Genomic DNA, 21,154 nt, shown 5'->3' with positions numbered 1-21,154 from the left:
TAACATTTCAGCAAGAAATATGAGCTTCCTTTAAGTCAATAATTTTTTTTTAAGTTGATGAAATAGTACTAGCTGTAAGTTAAATAATCTGCCAGTGGGACTTTTACTTTTCATTAATTTTAAAGACAATCGTCTTAAAACGAGCTCTTATTTCTCATTGAAAAGTTACTTGTAAATCAGTCTGGTTTTCCAGTGAACTAAGATATTTACACTAGAAACTAAACCTGAAACACCTGGTAAGATTTTGTGTTTTTGCAGTGCAGTTTTTAATTTGTGAAAGGTTATTCTGGGCTTTTAGTTTTATTTTGCTTCCAAATAAGGCAACCACATTAAGCTGACGTGTGATGATAACCATAACAAACATGACTGCTTCTGCTAATTCTCAGATTTCCTTTTTTTTTTTTAAACCATAAAAGAACAGTAAAAAAAACAGGACATGTGGTAAAACAAATAAATAAAAAGAACCTGATTGTATTTTAAGATGTTTTTCAACAGTCAAATGAGTAGAAAGTGCTCTGTTGTGTTTCACTGGATGGAAATGAACATATAAGGAGAGTACCAGACACAGTCACTGAGTTTGAGAAATGAAAAAAAAGTGTCTTAAGTCAGAGGCTTCTTCAAAAGCACTGTAATACAGGCTGCTACAGGAGATCTTTCCTGTCCACAGCCATCAAAATTTAAAGTAACTCTTAAACTTTGATAATATTGAGTTAAAAAATTACATTTTTTGCAAAGAAAAATTAAATGTTTTTGGCAAATGTGTTTTGAATTTATTGGAATTAGTTGTCAGACAACAAAATATTCCAACATATTTGAAATATTCCATTCGTATTGCTGTAGTTGTCCCACATTAGTTGAAACATCTATTTATTACAGCTAAAAAAAAAAAAAAATGTTTCTCCCACAGAGCTTAAAATTCAAATGATTTCATTTTACTATGATTCAAAAATGGACGGCAAAAAAACTGGATACAGTTTCCGTAAACCGAGGTAGGGATGAATCTTTTATTTAGACCGGTATACATAAACATACCTACAATATTTTCATAAGACTGACTAGTCTTATGAAAGCTCTAAAAGGATTTGACTTTTAAATTGTCGTGCCACAATACAACAGTGAGCTGCTGCTTCGTGTTTTTGTGTTTTGGCCCATCACACAGAATCCAAATGAAAACGCTGAAAGGAAAATGTGAAAACGATCAAGAGGTGTGAATACTTTTACCACTGACGCTTTGTTTGGAACGGTTAGAATAAAAGTGTCGAGCCACAGACAGTCGTTGTTCTGAATCCCCTCCGCTTGATTGGCTGCAGATTTTACCCTGTGATGCTCTAAAAAAAAACACAACACAGGATGTGTTTCTTGTTTGTGACCCTGAATGCAACCTGCATCAGACAAAAAGCACGAAACTATAGCGGCGGCGGCGACGGCGGAGTCTCGCCAGCTGAGTTTGTTTGTAAAGGACAAAAAAACAACCCCTTTTACAAGGGAATAATAGAATAATTACCTTATTTATGGGGCAATTTTTGAATATTTTTGATCCAAATTGAGGTTTTCATCTAACATCTGAACTGTAGAACTTCGCCGTCAAAAACCTCTTAACCCAAAGGTTTAGAAGTAAATCTTGTTTTGCTCTAACCTGGTGAAAAAAAAAAAAAAAACAGCCCCTTGTCCTACGCTTTGCTTCGCCCAGAGGGTCTGGGCTCTCAGCAGTTGAGAAATGATTGCTTCCCGAAGGCGTGAGGTCCGTCTAGGTTTTACATAAACGTCACGTAAACGCCAAACTAGGCGGGTGTTCAATGTTAAGCCAAGATTTGAAGGTGTAGCCAAAACGGCTTTGTTCACTTCCACCGCCATTTCTAAAACTACAATACGAAAACGTCACAGAAGCCAACGTCATCGTTCGCAACTTTTCGTTCTCTTCGCTCACAGGCTGGGTAAAAAAATAATAATTCAATCAAATCGAATAAAAATCTACCAGAGAAAATCCGAGTCAAGGGGAGAAAGCGAGAATTTCTTTCGAGTTGAATTGCACGGGAAGGCAACGGCCAAGCTAGTTTTGCTCCAAAGTTCATTTAAAAACCAGCGCACTTCCTGCTCACAGTTGGATAACAGGGTTTACAGACTGTCATGGCGGCCATCGCCGGGGAATAAAATGGGATTGAGCGCCGGTTTCACAGGGCGCGTTTGTTGTGGGACTCGTGGAGCTGGTGGGGCCTGCAGCACATGTGTGTGTGCCAGTTCATTTCCTCAAGGTCTACTGTGAGAAAAACCTCCCTCCTCCGGTGCGGCCCACACGTGGGGAGATTACATCTTTTATTTATCACTCCCCGACTCTGTTATTCTAGCAAATTCCAGGCTGGAGTCCAATAAAGCCAAGAAACCCTCCCTGTGTTTGTGGACTACTGTTGTTCCTCTTCGGAAGACGGATGGAGGCCAGGTTTAGTTTCAAACCCTTCGCACACATTTCCCCGCTCTATCTACTGGCGGCACGGTGTTTGGAAATATATGCTGTTGTGATGTTGCTGCGGAATATTTGTGTTGATGAGATCGATTTTCATCGCTCTTCTATTTTCCTTTCCATTATCCAGATGTCCTGACCAATCACTGTGGGCTCAGGCATTAACATCTAAAGTAGATGTAGCAATCAAGGCCAGGGAGAGTCCTTGAACCTGCTGAGATGATATACTGACATTACCAGGATTGCAAATATACTCTGGACTTCCAGTATTTGCGGGGGTTTAAGAAATAGCTGAAAACTGTGAATACTTGAGATTCCCTCTAGAAACTCTTCAAACTCCACATTTTAATAGTTCAAACACCTGAATACAAGCCAGTATTCACGGACATGCACAGTGGCAGCCGTTTTGGGATTAACACAGGAGTAGGGATCAGGGATGTTGTGTTTTTACTCAAGGTTACCCAACCACTAGAATCAAACTCCCACAGCACCCGGGTGGCTTGTTTTGGGGGTGACGAGTTAGAGAAGCCCTAGAAATCAAACTGCATTACCATTCAAATGAAGCATGTGGAGTAATGGGATTACAGCCTGGTGTGAGAAGGTGTTCCCGAGTCTGGCGAACCCACAGGTGACCGATGGCAACACAGTCAAAGCCCCCAAGGGCTGACAGCGTCACGACAGCGGCTGTAGAGCCACAACCGTCTCCATCGGCGCTAGATATCGGCTCCAGCCCCTGCATGGCGGCGATTTCAGACTCACCAAGTGGTGATTGTGGGATTGGGGTGAATCGTGGCCCGACTGAAAGAGCAGTGAAGGGCCCACACTTCACAAAAAAACAGTTCCTTAACCCAAATGATTTCTACTTATGAAGAGAATGAAATGCTGCTTTTGCTTGGCTGGAGCCAACAGGGAGCTTGAAATACACAAATAAACACATAAATGTGGGGGAATGAAAAAACAAAGTCATAATTTAAAAGAAAAAAAATCGTTGCAATTAATATGTTCAGAGGCCGGGGTGTTAAAATCCAAAAGAAGGTCTCCTTTAAAGGGACATGTTAAAAAAAAAAAAAGTATACAAACTTTGTTTTGCATTTTGTCACCTATAGAAAGCATACCGTCAGCTTTTCTGTTGTAAATTGTTATTAAAATGAAAATTTACGGGCAGGAACAAATAAATAAATAAATCAAGTTTCCATGCCCACATGTCCCTAATGACATCACATGAGGCCTAAATTTCTTCCCTTGTGATTTTTTTCCATGGAACGTAGATTTAAATGTACAAAACATCTGCCTATTTGCGGATTTGTTTGTTTTTTTCCCATGGCATTTATCTAAAATATTCGTAGTAAAAAAAAATAGTAAATGGCAGCTTGGGAAGCTAAAATACTTTAATGAAATCCTACTTCTCGTGCTATTGGCTGGCATTCGCAAAGCAGCCAATCCAGAAGTGCCATTTATTTTCCTTGGCACTGATTGGCTTTATCAGTGACAAGGAAAAATAAAAATAAATAAAAAAGAAAGTTCTTGGTCTTGGTGCGTTTAATGGACAGGAAAAATTATCATTTGACCTGCTGACTGGAGGCGATTTGGGAGAAAACTGGATGACTTCTGATTTGGTTGGTGCATCTGCGAAATCTTTCAAAGTTAGCCAGCTCGCCTTAGCCGATCTCTCGTGATGTCATCAAACCAGATAGACAGAAAACCGAATTAAGTTTTTGTTTCACTCCCTTTTCAAAATTGCATTTTTTTTTTTTTTTTTTTTGTGAAATCCTCCCAGCTTCATGACAGAGCCGCGTTTGTATCGTCACCATTAATCATTTGGCGAAAGAAAAAAAAAGAAGAAAAAGAAAGAAAGAAAGAAAAACACAACTTGCACGGTTTCTTTAAGGAGGAGGAGGAGGGTGACTCACAAAGAACGCTCTGATTCATGCCACTGAACGCCTGCAGTTGTCAAACACAAGCACACAGGTGTCTGTTCCTGTTCCACACGCTGTCAGTGAGGTATGAACAAGCAGACATATGATAACCCCCGGGGCTTGTTCTCATCTCCCCCCCTCCTTTCAGGAAGAAGAGGACGTTTGCTTCAGAGCCAGAAACATTCCAGGCACTTCCCCGGATCTAATTTTACAACACAAACAGAGCATATTTGACCTCTCCGCTGGTCTGTATCTCCCCGTGTCTGTTGATCAAACTCCTCCCGTGCTGACGGAGCAACAATGCTTTTTTTTTTTTTTTTTTTTAATTATCGCCGAACAACACGCAGAACAAGTCATTGAAATGTAACGCGTCAGTTGAGACCCACCCTGCACACTTCCCTTATTACTCAATAGTTAGAATTGTCTAAAACTGATTTCGCACGTCCGACTGAAATGTGTACCAAACTAAAATAAACCGTGAAGCACACTGGACGCTTTCGCTATGAATCGCTTAACATGTTTCGTGTCACCTACAGTAAACCAGAGATTTTTTTTTTGTCATTCTGACAAAGTTTCACAGTAGGTTCTGGGAAATATAATGAAGGTTTTGAAGCTTTTTAAATTCCCACCGGACCTGAACTAAACAGGATTTAAATGCCCCAGTCATACATTCACATTCAGCCGATTTAAAGCCCCTTTGTCTCCCTTTTGTTGTCACTTTATCTGCACCTTATCACCACCATTCTGTAGTTTCCTTTTGTAAGGGCTGTAAATTTCCCAACACTTTTACACCCGGTCTCGTCTCCGCTACTCACCGACTTGCAATACGTTGTCAACGCAGCCGCTCTCCAGCAGAGCGATGCCGCGTCGGAACGGCAGCCGCGTCTCGTCGCCGCCACTTCCGACTTCCTCCCCGCCGCCGGTGTTGAACGACGAGTACATGCAGATTTCCCGTTCGCTCCTCGGGAAGGACCAGTACACTATCCGTCTCTGAACGGGCTCCGGGATCCGCTCGAAGCGCTCCTCCACCCGCTGAAACGGCCACTTCTCCGCGACTCTCCTCGCCGCGATGTCCAGGAGAGACTCCGGGCTCTGGGTTCGGCTCGACTCGCCCTGGGTGGCAGCCGAGCCGCCGCACAGAGCCCCAGCGGCCCGCTGGCCTTGCCTACATGTTGCGCCGAAGCCCGGCCGACAGCAGAGCCGCTTGGCCGGGGGCTGCTGCACGCGCTCCGCCATCATAGCTCCGCTTTCACAGCGCCGGAGGAAGTCAACGCACCATATGAAGTGGATGGTGAAAAGAAAAGGTTAGCCAGGGTTTGATTGTTGGCCGTGTAAACCCAAATCATCCTTTTATGGAAACATGGGGGCAGGGCTTTCCGAGCTTGTCAAACCCCTTTGTTGACAAATTAAGCGAAGGCGGAGTCTGGTTGGTTTGTCCTGCACTACAAGGGGGGGAAAAAAGGTCCGAACGGACGCTTTATCTTGGCCGACACACTTTAAAATAAATCTTTTAAAAGCTATTAACGTCAAAAAGGAGGAGTTTTCAGGCGATAGTTCAGCCGGTAGGAAGAGAGAGCAGTCTTTGTCTGGCAGCGAGCTGGATGCTGAGAGCCTATAGGCGGTTATCGGCCTGTCAACACTAGAGCCTCGTGGTTTGTAAGGGGGAGGGGGCAGTGAACGTAGCACCGCCCCGTGACATTTACGCTCCACTGGAATGTGAAACGTTTCAAGAAAATACACATCGTTATGGGACATGTGGAGGCCCTTTAGTGCCAATAATAATAAAATTTAAAAAACCATTTATATTATGACTGCAAGGGAGAAGAATATAGATAAAATGTACAAACCATAATAATAAGTTGGTCAGAAGCAAACATAACAGAAACTGTATTTAAATGTAAAATTTGAGGACAGAGATTGGTATGTACTTCATATAAACAGACGATTAGTCCTCAATGCAGGGTTCGCTTTAACCTTGAGACCTTTACTGCATGTTTTCTCCTCTTCTGTCTTCCTGTTTCCTGCAGGCCACAACATCTTTTTCAAAATGCCTTTACTTGGATTTTGTGTGGAATTGTGTTTACATATTGAGTTTGTTATGTCAAAAACTGCCTTTGAATGAAATAAAATGCTTCTATCTTACACTTATAACCTTTTGAATTTTGTAATGTTATATTAGCTGTAAGCTGAAAATCTTTAACACCATAAATAAAGGTTTAAAAACATCAGTCTGCATGCAATTAATCTATATAATGCATTTCACTTAGTTAATTGAGTTACTGAAATAAATGAACTTTTTGTTAAATTTCTAATTTACTGAATGTGGAACATTAATTGGATGTCTTTTTATATCCTATCAATATATCAAATAATGCACTGAAGAGAAATATGCAATTTGATGTTAAAATACAATAGTAAAATTCAGATTATGGAATTTTAAAGGAACCATGTTTGTGACATTTAAAAAAAAAACTGCAGTAAGCAAAACAACTATTAAACATGCTAAGCTCCAACAGCTTACTTGGCATTACAGAAGCCTGTAGTATTCACACACAAATCCACTTAAATGAGCTTCAATTCAATTCGGCTCAGTGGTGCCAATTCACAACAAATGCCACCCCAAAAGCCCTTTGCAAAAACAAAAATAATACATTCGCATAAACACGACGCCCTTCCCCAGCCTGTCCTTCTGGAGCGGGGCTCTGCTCTGAGCAAAAACGACTAGACTCCCTTTATTCAAAGAAGTATTTACCCCCATTTTTATCAGCGCCGGGGGAAACATTTCCAGAGACAATCCCAAGCAGTTCCAGCGAGCATAAAGACAACATTCTCCTCCAGCATAATGAGTTTATCTGTCGTTTTCTCCTCCATTTACAGTACCACCTGCTGCTGCTGCAGGACAGCATCATCGCCAGCCTCATTTCGGCACACTTGCTCCATGCTGCGTAAATGATTTAGGCTCCCATGTTGGAAATCTTGACTGTTGTCTCATTTTACCCTGCAGACAGCTCGGAAGAAGCGCAGTAATGACTGAGCCTATTCACTCAGCGTGGTGGGAACAGTTGGAGGGCAGCGCAGACACACAAACCCAGGGAAAAGCAGCCTTCGAATTCTGACTTTGTGGCGTTTGGATCGATCCGTTTCATACTGCGTTACATTTAAATTTCAGTCGTTCGTTTCAAGAATAAAGTTTTAATCTTTCTGCTGGCATCAAGTAGAAATTAGATGAAAAAAAGAGACATTTTAAAGGGACAGTATTATGGGTTTTCCAGGCATAAGGGGCTATTTTATAGCATAAGCAAGTAACTATGTTACCTTCAGTTGTTGTAAAAATATGACTTAAAAGAAATTTGATTTTGTAATTTAATGCCTTGAATTTGGTCCTCTATCTCTTTAAAAAAAACTCCTGCCCTACCAGAATCTCCGCCTTCAGGAAGTCATTACAACATGGCTCCTCTATCAACGCTTTAACAACGTCTTTACCAGCATTTCAACTGAGAAGTAGCTCCTGTAATGAGCTCAGCTGATGTGCAGTCCCACCAGGTGTTTGCTAATTGCTGCTGGCTAGTCTGAAGGAGCTGAGCGCAAAAGCTCTGTGAGGCGGCAGCATGGAAGCCGAAGCTCCAAGGAGGAGCTGAGACTCGAAGGCGGAGCTTGGTCCCAATAGGCGTTTTGCACAGCTGAATGGTTGCCACGGGAGATTAAAGGATTTCTCAAACATGCATGAAGGAGTCAAGGCCTTTTGATGAGGGAATAATATTACACAGTGATGTAAAGCTCAAAAAAGTTCATTCTACATCATACTGTCCCTTTAAACCCTGTGTACATTAGTCTTCCTTTTAAGAAATCCAGCGAACTCCTCATGGCCAAATAAAACGGGGGTCATTTCTAAATTTCCTTTCCTTTTCCAAAATCTTTTCAGAAGCTGAGGCCGAGCAACTGACTTCTTTTCTGGAGCGACATGAAATTGTTGATAAAAAGCAATTTATTTATTTATTTTGTAAAGTGCGCTCAACAGAAACTGCTTTGCCTAAACGTGTCCAGTGACGCGACACACTTGGGAATTTATTGCTTTAGTTTTTGTTTGACCTTTGACTCTGTCATTACATCATTTAAATGAACAGACTTCATATCTTGGGTGAGGTTCTCCGGAGCCGTTTTTGTGGTTTCGATTTTAACTTTTAAAATAGAAACATCAGTGTTCGTGTAAACCATGTAATTTCAGAATCTGCTGCTCTAATATGTGGGGTACCACAAGGCCATGCTGTAGGCCCACTTCCTTTTTTTATATATATTTTTTTTTCACCCTCTTGGGCAGACCATTAATAATTTTCATAACATCCTCCATCACTTTAATACACAATATATTTATTTTCACCAGTCTTTAAGCTGTCTGAACGCCTAAAGCGAATAGAAAAAGTAACTCCCTTCAACTGAACTTTGAGAAGAGACCATTTGAGAAATATATTCAAATGAAGAAGGTTGGTGTTGAAACAGGAATTTGAGATGATTATTCATGTCTTTATCTCCTGGTGTCTAGAGTATTGAGACACATTTTCCACATTCGTCAATAAGAAAGTCCTCCATTTCCACCAGTTGGTCCAAAACTCTGCAGCAAGACTCTTAACTGGGCCAAAAAGAGGAGTTCACGTCAGTCCGGTTTTAAAGTCTTCGCACTGGTTACCGCTATCATTTTGAATCATTTGACTGTAGATTTCAGGGCCGTACGAGGTCAAACTTTTTCCTGCATTACTGACTTGAAGAGTCGGGACTCATTTAAAAATCTGCGAAAGATATTCTCATCTAAGTGAGTATTTCATTAAGATTGTTTGGCATGTTGCTGTTTTTAATCACTCGTTTCATTTGATTCTGTCTCGCTTTGATTTTAAGATTAAAGTCTTTTAATTATTCTGATCTATATTTACGATTTTTACCTGTAAAACTCACCACACGCCGCCTACGTACCGTCTACAAAATTCAGCATTTTCTGTTCCTGTCTCTGTTTTCCGTGTCTCGCTCCTGAATGCTTTCACAAACGTCACCTCGGTCTTGTAACCCTTCATTAAACGGTGCAATTAATCGGTCTTTCCATCAGGATCACCTTTATTTCCCTGTCAAGCAGTTTCCAATGTTGTTGGGGGTTTTTTATTTTTGGAAAGCTTGTATTTGCCTGAGTCTTGAATTGATTTGTTTGCACGCACATTACTGTTTGTTTTTTTTAAAAATTTCTTTGTATTCTTACCTGAAACTAGCATAAGTAGAGCGAACACAAATCTAAGGAAACGAGTCCAATGGACCAAATGGTAAGAATAAATGTATAAGAGAAGCTAACACAAAGGGATAAAGTAAAATGGTATGATCAAAGTATATTAGCAATAGCAGCAAGGAAATGATCCAAACAGAAAAGCAAATAAAACCCAAAGTTTAAAAACCCTCATATCATGACACTGAGGGGTGTAAAGCTGAAGGAAGTCAGGCAAAACCTTATTCCCAGTTTAATTGTCAGTAGAAACACACGTGGATTGCTCATCTGCAGTGGAGATATCTTACAGCAGCTCAGCTGCAATATCAAAAAGGTAAAAACACAAATTTAAGTGGCATACCACTTTGTGTGGCATGCCACTAGAATTCAGCGACGTGGAAAAATATACAATAGAATTGAAAAATTATATGCTATGAATTTAAAATTTAAAAAAGAAAAAAAAAACCTCAAAGGCTCCCAGATAGTCCCAGATAATACGCACATATTCTGTGAGCAGCATAGACTCCACACGCACTGTCTGAGGACGGTTGAGATTTCATAGTCAAGCGTAACAATTGCCTCCATTTCTTGTGACAAAATTCCTTCTTTTCCCATTATCCAAAATGGATTTGTGGGAGGTTTGATACCACGAGACTAAATGCAAACTGTCACACTTGATCAAAAGGATCAAGTTCGCTGAACGATCCCGAGGCCAGGAGTTTAGCTTCGACCGTTTCAGGTTGCAGTCGCCTGGACAAGTGCAGCAAGTTCAGGATCTTCGCAGGAACAAAATAGAGAGTGTGTGATTAGGGAAACAAAACAGAAAGGAAGAAATGGAGCAAATTCACTTAACTTCTGCTGTCTTACCAAAAATTTGGACCTCTAATCAATCTTTTTGCAACAGAGCCAGACATACGGAGGATAAGGCGTCCGCACGTGAACTTCTCTAAATGTACTTACACACCTGACGTCAACGCAACTTCTCGCTAATGACGTCCCGGTACGCTGGTGTGAGGGACGCTTTGGGCGTCCCATTACCACATATGGACTCTCTGCTGGGTTACAATGGCTGGCGAGGGTGATAATGACAGTCTGGCTCTCTCTTGGGAATAATCATACACACACAACACAAACCTTGGTATCTGCTCGTGCTGGGCTCATTTACATGCTCATCAGTATGCATGAAATCTCTTGCTGAACTTTAATACCAGAACTGCTGCATAATACACTATAATGAGCATAAAGAGTGAGGATGACAATTAAAACTCGCATTAATCACTAAAAGGGGGGGGACGGGAGAGGGGAGGGAAGGGAAGGACGGAGCAAAGGGAGGATGGAGAGGACTGTGGAATAAAGAAGACCGCCAGAGAGGAAGGAAAGTGGGGTGAAAAATGAAGGAGGCGCCCGATCAACGCATGTAAGGAGCATTAGCAAGAAGGAGAGAGCGGTGAGCGAAGGCAAAGAAGAGTTCCTTTAGCCTTCCACCAGTTTCCTCTTTCCTTCTTTTCTCTCTTTGTTCGCCTTCCTCTTTGAAGAAAAAGGATTACGATTTCTGAGGATAAAACCTCCCCGTCGCTCCACTCCTTTCTTTGCCCCCCTCATTGACGTAAAATGATTTGCAGGTGATGAATATTCAGCCGAAAGCAACAAATATGATCTCAGCTGGGTTTCCTTTACAACTCTGAAACCCCCCCAGCGCAAAGATCAGGTGTAAATTTACTCCTCAGCCTTTTCCTCTGTGCTGCGTTTGGTTGATGGTGTTTGCCGCTCGCATGTAAGCAAGATTGTTTTAGTCTGCCGCTGCTTCATCACACCTCTGGCTCTCGTGTGAGCTTGGCATTAATGCTGTAATGTTCTGAGTTTTTGTGTTCTCTGTTGTGACTTTTTTTGTTACAGTAACCTTAACCTTAACCCAGCCAGGTTAAAGATCATCAGTCATTTTATATTTGAGGGAGAAAAAAAATTCCCTCATAATATCCAATCAATCAATCAATCAATCAAATTTTATTTGTATAGCACATTTCAGCAGCAAGGCATTTCAAAGTGCTTTACATCATTACAAACACAGAAACACAATGCAACATAGAATCATTGTCAATTGTTCCATCAATAAATTTGTAATTGATTACGTTTCAAATACAATCCTAAACAGGTGGGTTTTTAGTCTAGATTTAAAGGAAGTCAGTGTTTCAGCTGTTTTACAGTTTTCTGGAAGTTTGTTCCAAATTTGTGGTGCACAGATGCTGAAAGCTGCTTCTCCTCGTTTGGTTCTGGTTCTGGGGACGCAGAGCAGAACCAGAACCGGAAGACCTGAGAGGTCTGGAAGGTTGATACAACAACAGCAGATCTTTAATGTATTGTGGTGCTAAGCCGTCCAGTGATTTATAAACTAACAACAGTATTTTAACGTCTATTCTTTGAGCTACAGGGAGCCAGTGGAGGGACTTTAAAACTGGTGTTATGTGCTCTATCTTCCTGGTTTTAGTGAGAACGCCAGCAGCAGCATTCTGGATCAGCTGCAGCTGTTTGATTGATTTGTTGGACAGACCTGTGAAGACGCTGTTGCAATAATCAATATGACTGAAGATGAACACATGGATGAGTTTCTCTAGATCTGGCTGAGACATTAGTCCTTTAATCCTGGAAATGTTCTTCAGGTGATAGAAGGCCGACTTTGTAACTGTCTTTATGTGGCTCTGGAGGTTCAGGTCAGAGTCCATCACTACTCCCAGGTTTCGGGCCTGATCGCTGGTTTTCAGTTGTAATAACTGAAGCTGTGCATTGACTCTAGATCGTTCCTCTTTAGGTCCAAAAATAATAACTTCAGTTTTGTTTCTGTTCAGCTGGAGAAAGTTTTGGCACATCCACACATTTATCTGTTCTAAGCATCACAAGCACATAAACTTGGGATAGAAGCAGCAGAGCTGCGTATGTCAGTGGTGCTAATGAAAAACTCGCCAAATCTTGTATACCAATGCCATAGGCGCCTTGTTCGGTATTGATTCTCGGATTAGATGGTTGAAGTTTGAAGAAAAAAAAAAGACATTAACAATCAAACTTTTTTTTTTTTTTTAAATCAGGCATCTGTAAAGTTTTAAATATGTTTTGGACCCGAAACAGAAATCCCAGAAGTTGTGGTCTCTCAGTTTTGTTTTCTCTCTTTCTGCAGGTTTACAGACAGTCGACCAGGATGTTCTCTCCATCCACGCTTCTTTATCTCCTCCACTCCTTTCAAACCTTTTCTCATCTCTGTGTCCATTTTATTTGAAATAATCCCAGAAAGACTTCTAATAATGTTTGATATACAGTATACAAATGTTATATTTATATATATCAAGTGACACTTCATGACAAAAACTGTAATGCCCCACACATGAACGTAAAACAATTGAACAACTCGAAGCCACTGTTATTCTTCATTTTCCTTGCCGTCAGCTACGCTGCACACAGACGCGTTGCCATAGCAACCGACTGACAACAGCTCCACTAGTGAATCGGGCTTTAGCAACAAAAATTAAAACCCAAACATTTCACACACAAACAACACAACATTCTTTCAGCTACAGTTTTATTTTTCCAGCGTTTTGCAATTATTAATAAGTGATGGTCTGAATACTAGCCGTGGTTGATTAGCTAATTTAAACACCTGCTCTACTTATGATCTTTCAAAAATGTAATGTGTGGGTCCACCTTCTTCGTTTTTCTTTTTCTTAAACTGAACCGAGACTCATCGAATTCTGCAGCACATCTACATGTTAAGATTGTCAAAGTCAAGCTAGCATAACTGACCTACTTCCCTCTCCCTCGTTATGCTTTCTAGCAATTCATTTAAAAAAAAAAAGTAAAACTGTTTCCTAACCTAGTTTTCTAGTTGTTGTACTGTTGACAATTAGAAGCAAACCACTGCATACCTTTCTCTTTTATATATCACACGCACATTTAAAATTTATATTGACAACTTAACAGCCAATGGCTAAATCCAATTTTGGTTGTCATCGGCGAGCAGCTTCTTGCCCTCCAGCAGGAAGCGGGGCGAGGTTTTGGGCACGTGACGTCATGCTACAACCTGTCTATAGCAATTATTGTGGTATTCTCAACGTCTTCGCCGTACAATCCAGCTGATGTCGGCGCTGAACACACGTTCCTCCAAATGTTCCGATTCCCTTGCACACAGAAATGGCTTTGAAGGGCATTGATGACAGACTTCCTGGCCGCCCTGTCAAGCCAAAGTTTGGCTTTAATGAGTCTTTTCCTGTCCATGTAGAAATCCAAAGGCCGCACTGCTCTGCAAAGATGAACCACAAATCAGGACAAGACTGATTTTTGAGGCCCATTTTGTTGCCTGTCTCTGATATCATTCGTTTTGTGAAACTTGACCTTCATGTTGGTAATGGCTCTGAATGTCACTCGAAATAATGCAGAAGATTTCGCACAAACTTCAGGTTGCTGCAAACGTGGCAAAATTTTCTTTTCTGAAAAGAAGTTTACTCTTTTCATTACGAAACATTTTAAAAACAAAGAAAAACACAAATTTCCTTACTTTAGTTGACGTCTTCAGCCATAAAAATTGTACACTGCAGATATGGGAAATAGAATATGAGACTTAGGCTTGACCTGCGTCAGCAGCCTCAGCCAAAGTTTGTTATCAAAACAACGGACGCTAAACATTGCAGCGTGACAGATTTATTATTATTAATAAAGAAGTAACGGCGGGAAACAAATTTCCCCGAGGCGACAGATGTTAACTTTGGGAACTTGATTCTTTGGCACAAGCTTCGCAGGACAGCTCTGCTATTTTTATGCTGGTTCATATCCTCAATAATAAAACAACAACAACTGTTTGTACATGAAATGGATTGAAACCAGAAGCTAGCTGAAGTTGAAGACAGATTACTAATAATGAAAGGTATTTTCTGTAACTTTCTTTTTTTCCGGATTATAGTACATTCGTGTTTTTATGAAGAGTTTTGGAGGTCACTTTCTGTTGTTGGTGACTTCAGCAGGTAAATCAGTTTTTCTGCAAACATAGCAGTGAGACGCCTGAAGCAAGAGCTAGAGCGTATCAATAACCTGCAGCATGAAGCATATATGACTTAAATACAGAGTCATTTGCTGTCTTTATTAAATTACACAAAATACATTTAAAGGTCACTTTCTGAAGAGTATAACATGCCCACACACACACACACACACACACACACCCACCCCCCCACACACACACACACACACACACACACACATTAAATACATCTCTTTATCTCATGCCCGGTCCTTAAACTATATTTAAAACTGACCCACCAAAAACCTGACAATAGCTGCATTTACATTGTAAATGTTCGTACAACTTTATCAATATTCCACTAACGTCGAAAAAACACAATTTCGCAGTTACGGCGCTTCCATTAAATGCCCTGATCCTCCATCAACTTCCTTTTTTCTTCTTCTTCTTCGTGGTTTGCGCCAGTGGCAACATCCGGCTGTTGATCATGAGACTTGTGTGATGTGCAAAAAAAAAAAAAGCTTTTCCATTGCAGACTTGCGAAGTAAGCCGATTTTGATACGGCCAAGAAACGCATCTCAGTGGCAAAACCGCTTATAGAAACAAATTGCCGTGTTTCCATTGAGCAAATTTGTTTTCAAAAGTGTCAAATTGCGCAATTATATGGTCGGTGGAAACGCAGCTACTGCGAGTTTCACAGGTTTAGAGTGCTGAGACACTATAAGTACACAGAAACCAAATGTAGGCCCAGATTCTCTGAAGTCTGTAAGACAACGTCACACTGCAGAGACAGATTTATGTCCTCGGATCATAACTAACACACACAGCCGGTGATCTCATCTACATTTTCGGCTGCTGTGGAGTTGACACATTTCTTCCAGCGTTTGACCCTCCTTTGTCCTCACAGCTAAACAGAGGCGCACGTGTGTGTGTATGTGTGTGTGTGTGGGGTGCGTGTGTGTGAGTGGGGTGTAATATAAACTCCATCTGCATTTTCATAAATCAGACAGGCAGGTTTGTTGTCACCCAGCTGAGGGCGCCTCAGAGGAAGGCCCCGGGGTCTGTGGGGATTATGTGTGTGTGCGTAGGTGTGTGTGCGTGTGTGTGTCATAGCATAACACATTCTCAGTAACAGCATCAACAGCTCATCATGGCTACAGCGTTCGTAATGTTTAAAACACATTTCCTTTCACATTTCTCTCTCTGTCTGTGTCTCCGTTCTTGTTTCCGTCCTTTATGAATCTCATTGTCCTTTCAGTACACAAGGTCGCCATGCCCGTTACTAGGGAGAAGTTTTAAGCTAAAACAAAACTGTTATCCGAGATATCAAATCCCTAATGTCCATTTTTGTCATTTATTGATTCCAGAATTAAATGTTTCCTGCTGTATAAAATAAAAATAATGTCTTGCTCTCCTTTAGTGAGACTCACTGGAAGATTTCTTGAAGATACCAAGATGAGTTCTTAACGAACATAGTTCTTGTTCTATTTTATAAAAACAATTGTGTTGTTTCAAATGTTCAAATAAAGTACAGCAGCCTAGAAGGAAGAGAGTAACTAGGTAAAAAAAAAAGAAAGAAAAAAAGACTAAAGAGAGACTTTCATCTTGGGAAAGATGGTCCCACCAGCTGCGTTTCCGTTACAAATATGTGCAAAACTTTGTCGGTATTCTGCTAACGCAACAAAAAAAAACCACACAATTTCACAATTGCGGTGTTTTCTTTAAATAAGAAATGCAACTAAAATTAGACGTGATAAGTTTGTTCACACAATGTCATTGAAAAAAACATTAATTGTTCAATCTATTAAAACTTTTTTGAGCTTTAAATCGTGTTATAATGTTATTCCTTCATCAAAAACATACATGGAGTGTTGCCTTGATTCTTTCATGCACGTTTGAGAAATCCTCTAATCTCCCCTAGCAACCATTCGGCTGTTCAAAAGGCCTGGGTGGACCTAGCCCCGCCTTCGAAACAAAGCTCCTCCTCAGATCTACAATTTCTAAGCTTCCAAGCTCCTCCCTCATACAGTGTAACTCCTCCACTCAGCTCCTTCAGACTAGCCTGCATCAATTAGCAAACACCTGGTGGAACTGCGCATCAGCTGAGCTCATTGTACCAGCTACTTCTCAGTGAAATGCTGGCAAAAACATTGTTAGACATACGTATTAATCAAGGAGTGTTGTGATGACTTCCTGATGGCAGAGTTTCAGAAAGAGCAGGAGTTTCTTAAAGAGACAGAGACACAATATCAAGGTGTGACTTTACAAAGTCAAATTTCTTCTAAATCTTATTTGATATCTAGAGCATTTTTATAACAACTGAAGGCAACATAAACGTAAAATGGAACTACATTTGTGGCTAGAAAAACACATAATACCCCGTCTTTAAAATTTAAAGGTGGAGTGGAGGGTGGGGGAACTTTCTAGATTTATCTATTGCTCCTCTAACTTTTTTGTCTCATTTCTTTATTTATATAGTAGGTGAAACAGGGACAGAGGAGGAGAATGAATGAAGGAGGGGAAAAGAAGAAAAAAACATTGACCCAGAACCTCTGGGCATGTCACACAAGCAATTTAAATTAATTTGAGACTCTGAAACGTCTCCAAGCCCATCATTTAGCGCACGTCGTCGCGCTTTGTTCCTTCCCAATTACACAAAGGGAGTTTTAAACTGTTATTAATCCGCAACCTCTTCTCCTAAAAGTTTGGTTCCCAGTGCGAAGGGTCCCCTCCTCCCTCCCTCCGCCCCACCATCCCATCCTCCCACTTCTTGCCAAAGGTAGCGACGGCGTCGTAAGAGTGCGAGTCCCATTTGATCGGATCCGGAGGGTTTGCGGTGGTGAAACTGATCCCCGCGGTAGATGCGCCGACAGGCCCGGGGGAGCCGGCAGCCGAGTGAATTAGGCAGGGATGGGAGGGGAGAAGAAGATGACTTTCTGTTTGGTCTAGCCTCTAAATAATACAGCACGATGACAGCCAGCAAACAAAAGCGTTTGTGTTGTGGCTGAGCGATGGCGCGTACAGGATCCACGGAGGAATGGTTGAATTACAGCTGGGGATGGAAACATCTTTTTTTATGCTTTGTTGGCTCTTAAAGATTGATGGGAAGGGGAAAGGAGAGAGCAGCGCCGTGTGTGTGTGGGCGTGGGTGTGTGACCGTCTCAAACGAAGCTAAGCTAAGCTAAGGAAGCGCTCGAGCAGAGAGGACACTTGTCTCACTTCTTCTTCTCTTTCTTTTTTTTTTTTTTCAGCGCAACTTCAGGGCGTAAGACAACAAATGACTTTAAAGTAATAGTATCCATATTGCCCCCCGAATGTGATTAAACATAAATGTGGGAAGTCTCGGCTCTGAGATTTGGCCCTGAATTATTGACAAGGCTGTATTATTATTACGCTCGCGCGCAAAGTATTCCGTCTTGCAGCGCTCAAATCACCCCGCGCGAGTTTTTTTCTTTTTTTAAAAAAACATTTCTGCATCTGAAAAATAATTGAAACGCCTGCGAGCTGCTGAATATTTAATTCACCTCCACCACTTTTTTTGTGTAAATTTCACAGGCTGAATAATGACTTTATGCGTCTCCTCGTCCCCCCACAAAAAAAAGAGATGAATTTTTTAGGCATTTTAAATAATTAAGTCTTAGTGTTTGGAGGGCGGCTGAGTCTCGATAAACTAATCTGAGACTGGCGGGGGCGGAAGGGAGCGAGGGAAAAAGGGGTCTGAGAGGGACATTAGAAATGAATTATTTTATCAGCTTCTATTTATTATTAACACCGAGAGATCCCATTAGCATTCATAGACAAAGGGGCTCCTGGGAGGGGGCCCTGTGGATTTCAAGGTGATACATTAAGAAAAGAAAAGTTAAAGAAGGGGGGCAGGAGGGAAGTATCCATGGCGGTCCATGATCTGCATACGAGCAAACATCTTTTAGCCGGTGAAGTCAGCAGGGTTTCTTAAGGTGGATTTTCTTATAATGAGGAAACAACGTCCTTTCCCGAACTTTCAAGGTCCTAGCCCAAGAGTAATTCACATCCGGTTCTCTTTTCAAGTGTCAAAATCAGGCCAGAACATACAAACGCCACTTTGTCTGCGTGTTGGAGGGAAATTTGCTTCTGAGAGATTAAAGCCATTTCACAAAAAGTTTTGATTCATCATTTTACAAACCGATATTCACAAACATTCATCAAACTGCCGCAAAGCTGTCAAGAAGCAGATATTTAAACGTCTGAATCTGCTACTGTGTTTTTGTACAACCTTCATGTAATAAGAAGGTTACGTGAAGGTATCCTTCATCCTCGGTATCCTCCAATGATCCCGTTTTTAGCAATAATATTCATTGCTATATTGATTTGTGATTGATCTTATTCACTTATATATAGACAAAAAGTGATGTGGAGGTTAGGCACCAAACATCCTGGTAGGTATGAATTAGGCGGGTGCCATGTCGTCTCGTTTCCGGTGGATTTTTTTTTTTTTTTTTTGACACCGATGTAAAAAATCAATATCGCGATATCAAATAGTGACGTCACTTGAGTGAACTTGTTCAGCGCCAGACACTGTGTGGTCCGTACAGGGCGCTGTGATTACTCTCAAATATTCCTCTAGAAAAAAAAGAAAGAAAGAAAAGATAAGAAGGCTGCAGTTGCGGGACATATTTTGATGTTGAGTTTTTAGCATTTTTAAAAGCAAGATTTTCTTTCATATTGAAACAAGATTCTTAGTTTTGCACGTAATGTTTAAGTTCTTTAAAAAAAAAAATAATAATTTAAATCACCAGGAGGAAATATTTAAAGTCTTGTACAACTAATGCTCAGTTGAACCGCTGCTTGGGTATGAAACAATGAAATCTGAAAAAGTATAAAATGGCAAAGGGTTGGAACGACCAACAACTGACTCGAGTATCCTCCGTAGTTTTATGATTCAACCAAGTTCAGTAAGTTAAGTATTTATACCTGTGGAGAAATCTTTGAGGAAAGAACAAAAAAAAAAAAAGATCCAATCTCCGTCTGTTTGATGTGAGTGAGGGCCTGATATCCTGAGCTGAGGAGTCGGATCCCTTTTTCCTTCAGATCTAATAATAATAAAAAAAAAAAACATATAGTTCCCATCTCATTTCCACCTCAGCCAACAGCAGCCTGCACACACACACACACACAACTCACACACGCTGGCCCTTTTATAAAAATATCCTAAAGTCAATCAGGTTCTGCAAATTTTATGAGCTGGCCGTCGCCCTCCTGAATTTCTTAACAGGTTGTCAAAGCAATCAAGGGGCTCTGAGCGCTGAATCAGAAAATCAGCTCCTCCAGCCTGTTATTAACAGACCGTTCCCTCGTCTCAACCCTTCACCGCTGCTGTCCTCCTCTTCCTCCTCCTCCAGCAGGCCTGTGTGGTCGCTCCAACAGCCTCATTACCAACAAAATTCACGGGTGGAATGCAAGATTGCTCCTTATTACACACGCCGAGAGAACTTTAAAGGAGAAACAGAATAAGATCAAATCCTTCCTGCTGCCGCAGCCCCGTCTGCTCCGAGCAGGGCCGCATTGGCAAAAGATGCGCGTCACAGTTTTGGTGCCACAGAGAAAAATGATTTTACTCATGAAAAAAATTCCAATATCAGCGAGTGTGAATTAGCGCGTCGTAGGTCTAATATGTCCCCTGGCACAACGGCTCCACGTCGTTTCCAAAGCAACCTACTGCAACTTTGAAATGTTCAAATACTTAAATATTGCCTATATTCATTAAAATCCCGAGTTATTAACATAACTCGCCTGGGGTCACACTATGAGTTTTACATACATAACAGTAAAATAATGTTTGTAAAACAGCGTTTACCTAAAAAAAGAAAAACATTTTTGTGTCCACCCCCCCAACTGAGGCACTGAGCTACTTGCCCCTCCAAGTCCTTTTATTGCTGTCTGTCACCTCAAAGCAGCATGCTCATTTTCCTCTGACCTCTGACCTCAAAGGTGGTTGAAAAATCACCAGTAGATTCGCAGTTTCTGAAATGCTCAGATTACCAGATCAGCGTTCCAAGTGAACCCTGTTCTGTGTGTGGTGTTTGCGTTTTATTTTTAAGAAAATACCACACTTTTAGTCTTTTATTTTGAAAGGGTTGTCACCAATTTGAAGTTCTAGAATCACGGGACGTTCGGTCCCAGACGCAAATCTTCCGACACGGTCGCCTTAAGTTACTTTCATTTCCTTTCTGTTTGTGTAAAAGAAAAAATCTTTACGTTTGATCACACCTGGAAATTCATATTTATGTCACTGTCATAATTATGTTTGCTTTTGATGATGACGTTTGACAAAAATGTAAGGTTTGTTTCATAACAGGTTGCTTTATTTTGTTTTTACAGCATAAGGCACTTTGAACCACATTGTTGCTGAAATGTGCTACATAAATAAACTGAATTGATTTATTTAATAAGAATATGGCAAAAAGAAAATTGCAAATTGTTAAAGAAAATAGAAATCTGGAGGTTTCCAGATTTGGGACCACGAGGTGAGCAAAAGTAAAATCCAGCAAGTAGTGACTGAA

General features: G+C 40.9%; 1 protein-coding gene across 1 annotated transcript in view; it reads right to left on the bottom strand.

Moving 5' to 3' along the window:
- The window catches only part of LOC116724226 (zinc finger SWIM domain-containing protein 6-like), a 53,333-nt gene extending 46,818 nt beyond the window's left edge, over positions 1 to 6,515 (bottom strand). The window contains exon 1 of the mRNA XM_032569726.1: positions 5,190 to 6,515. Within this exon, the coding sequence (XP_032425617.1) occupies positions 5,190 to 5,613 (424 nt within the window). The 5' untranslated portion in view covers positions 5,614 to 6,515. The remainder of the gene's footprint in view (positions 1 to 5,189) is intronic.
- Between the last annotated feature and the right edge of the window lie 14,639 nt (positions 6,516 to 21,154).

The sequence above is a fragment of the Xiphophorus hellerii genome, chromosome 8 (assembly GCF_003331165.1).
Source record: "Xiphophorus hellerii strain 12219 chromosome 8, Xiphophorus_hellerii-4.1, whole genome shotgun sequence".
NCBI lineage: Eukaryota > Metazoa > Chordata > Actinopteri > Cyprinodontiformes > Poeciliidae > Xiphophorus > Xiphophorus hellerii.
Note: the sequence above shows the minus strand (reverse complement) of the source record. Positions and strands in the feature narration are given on the sequence as shown.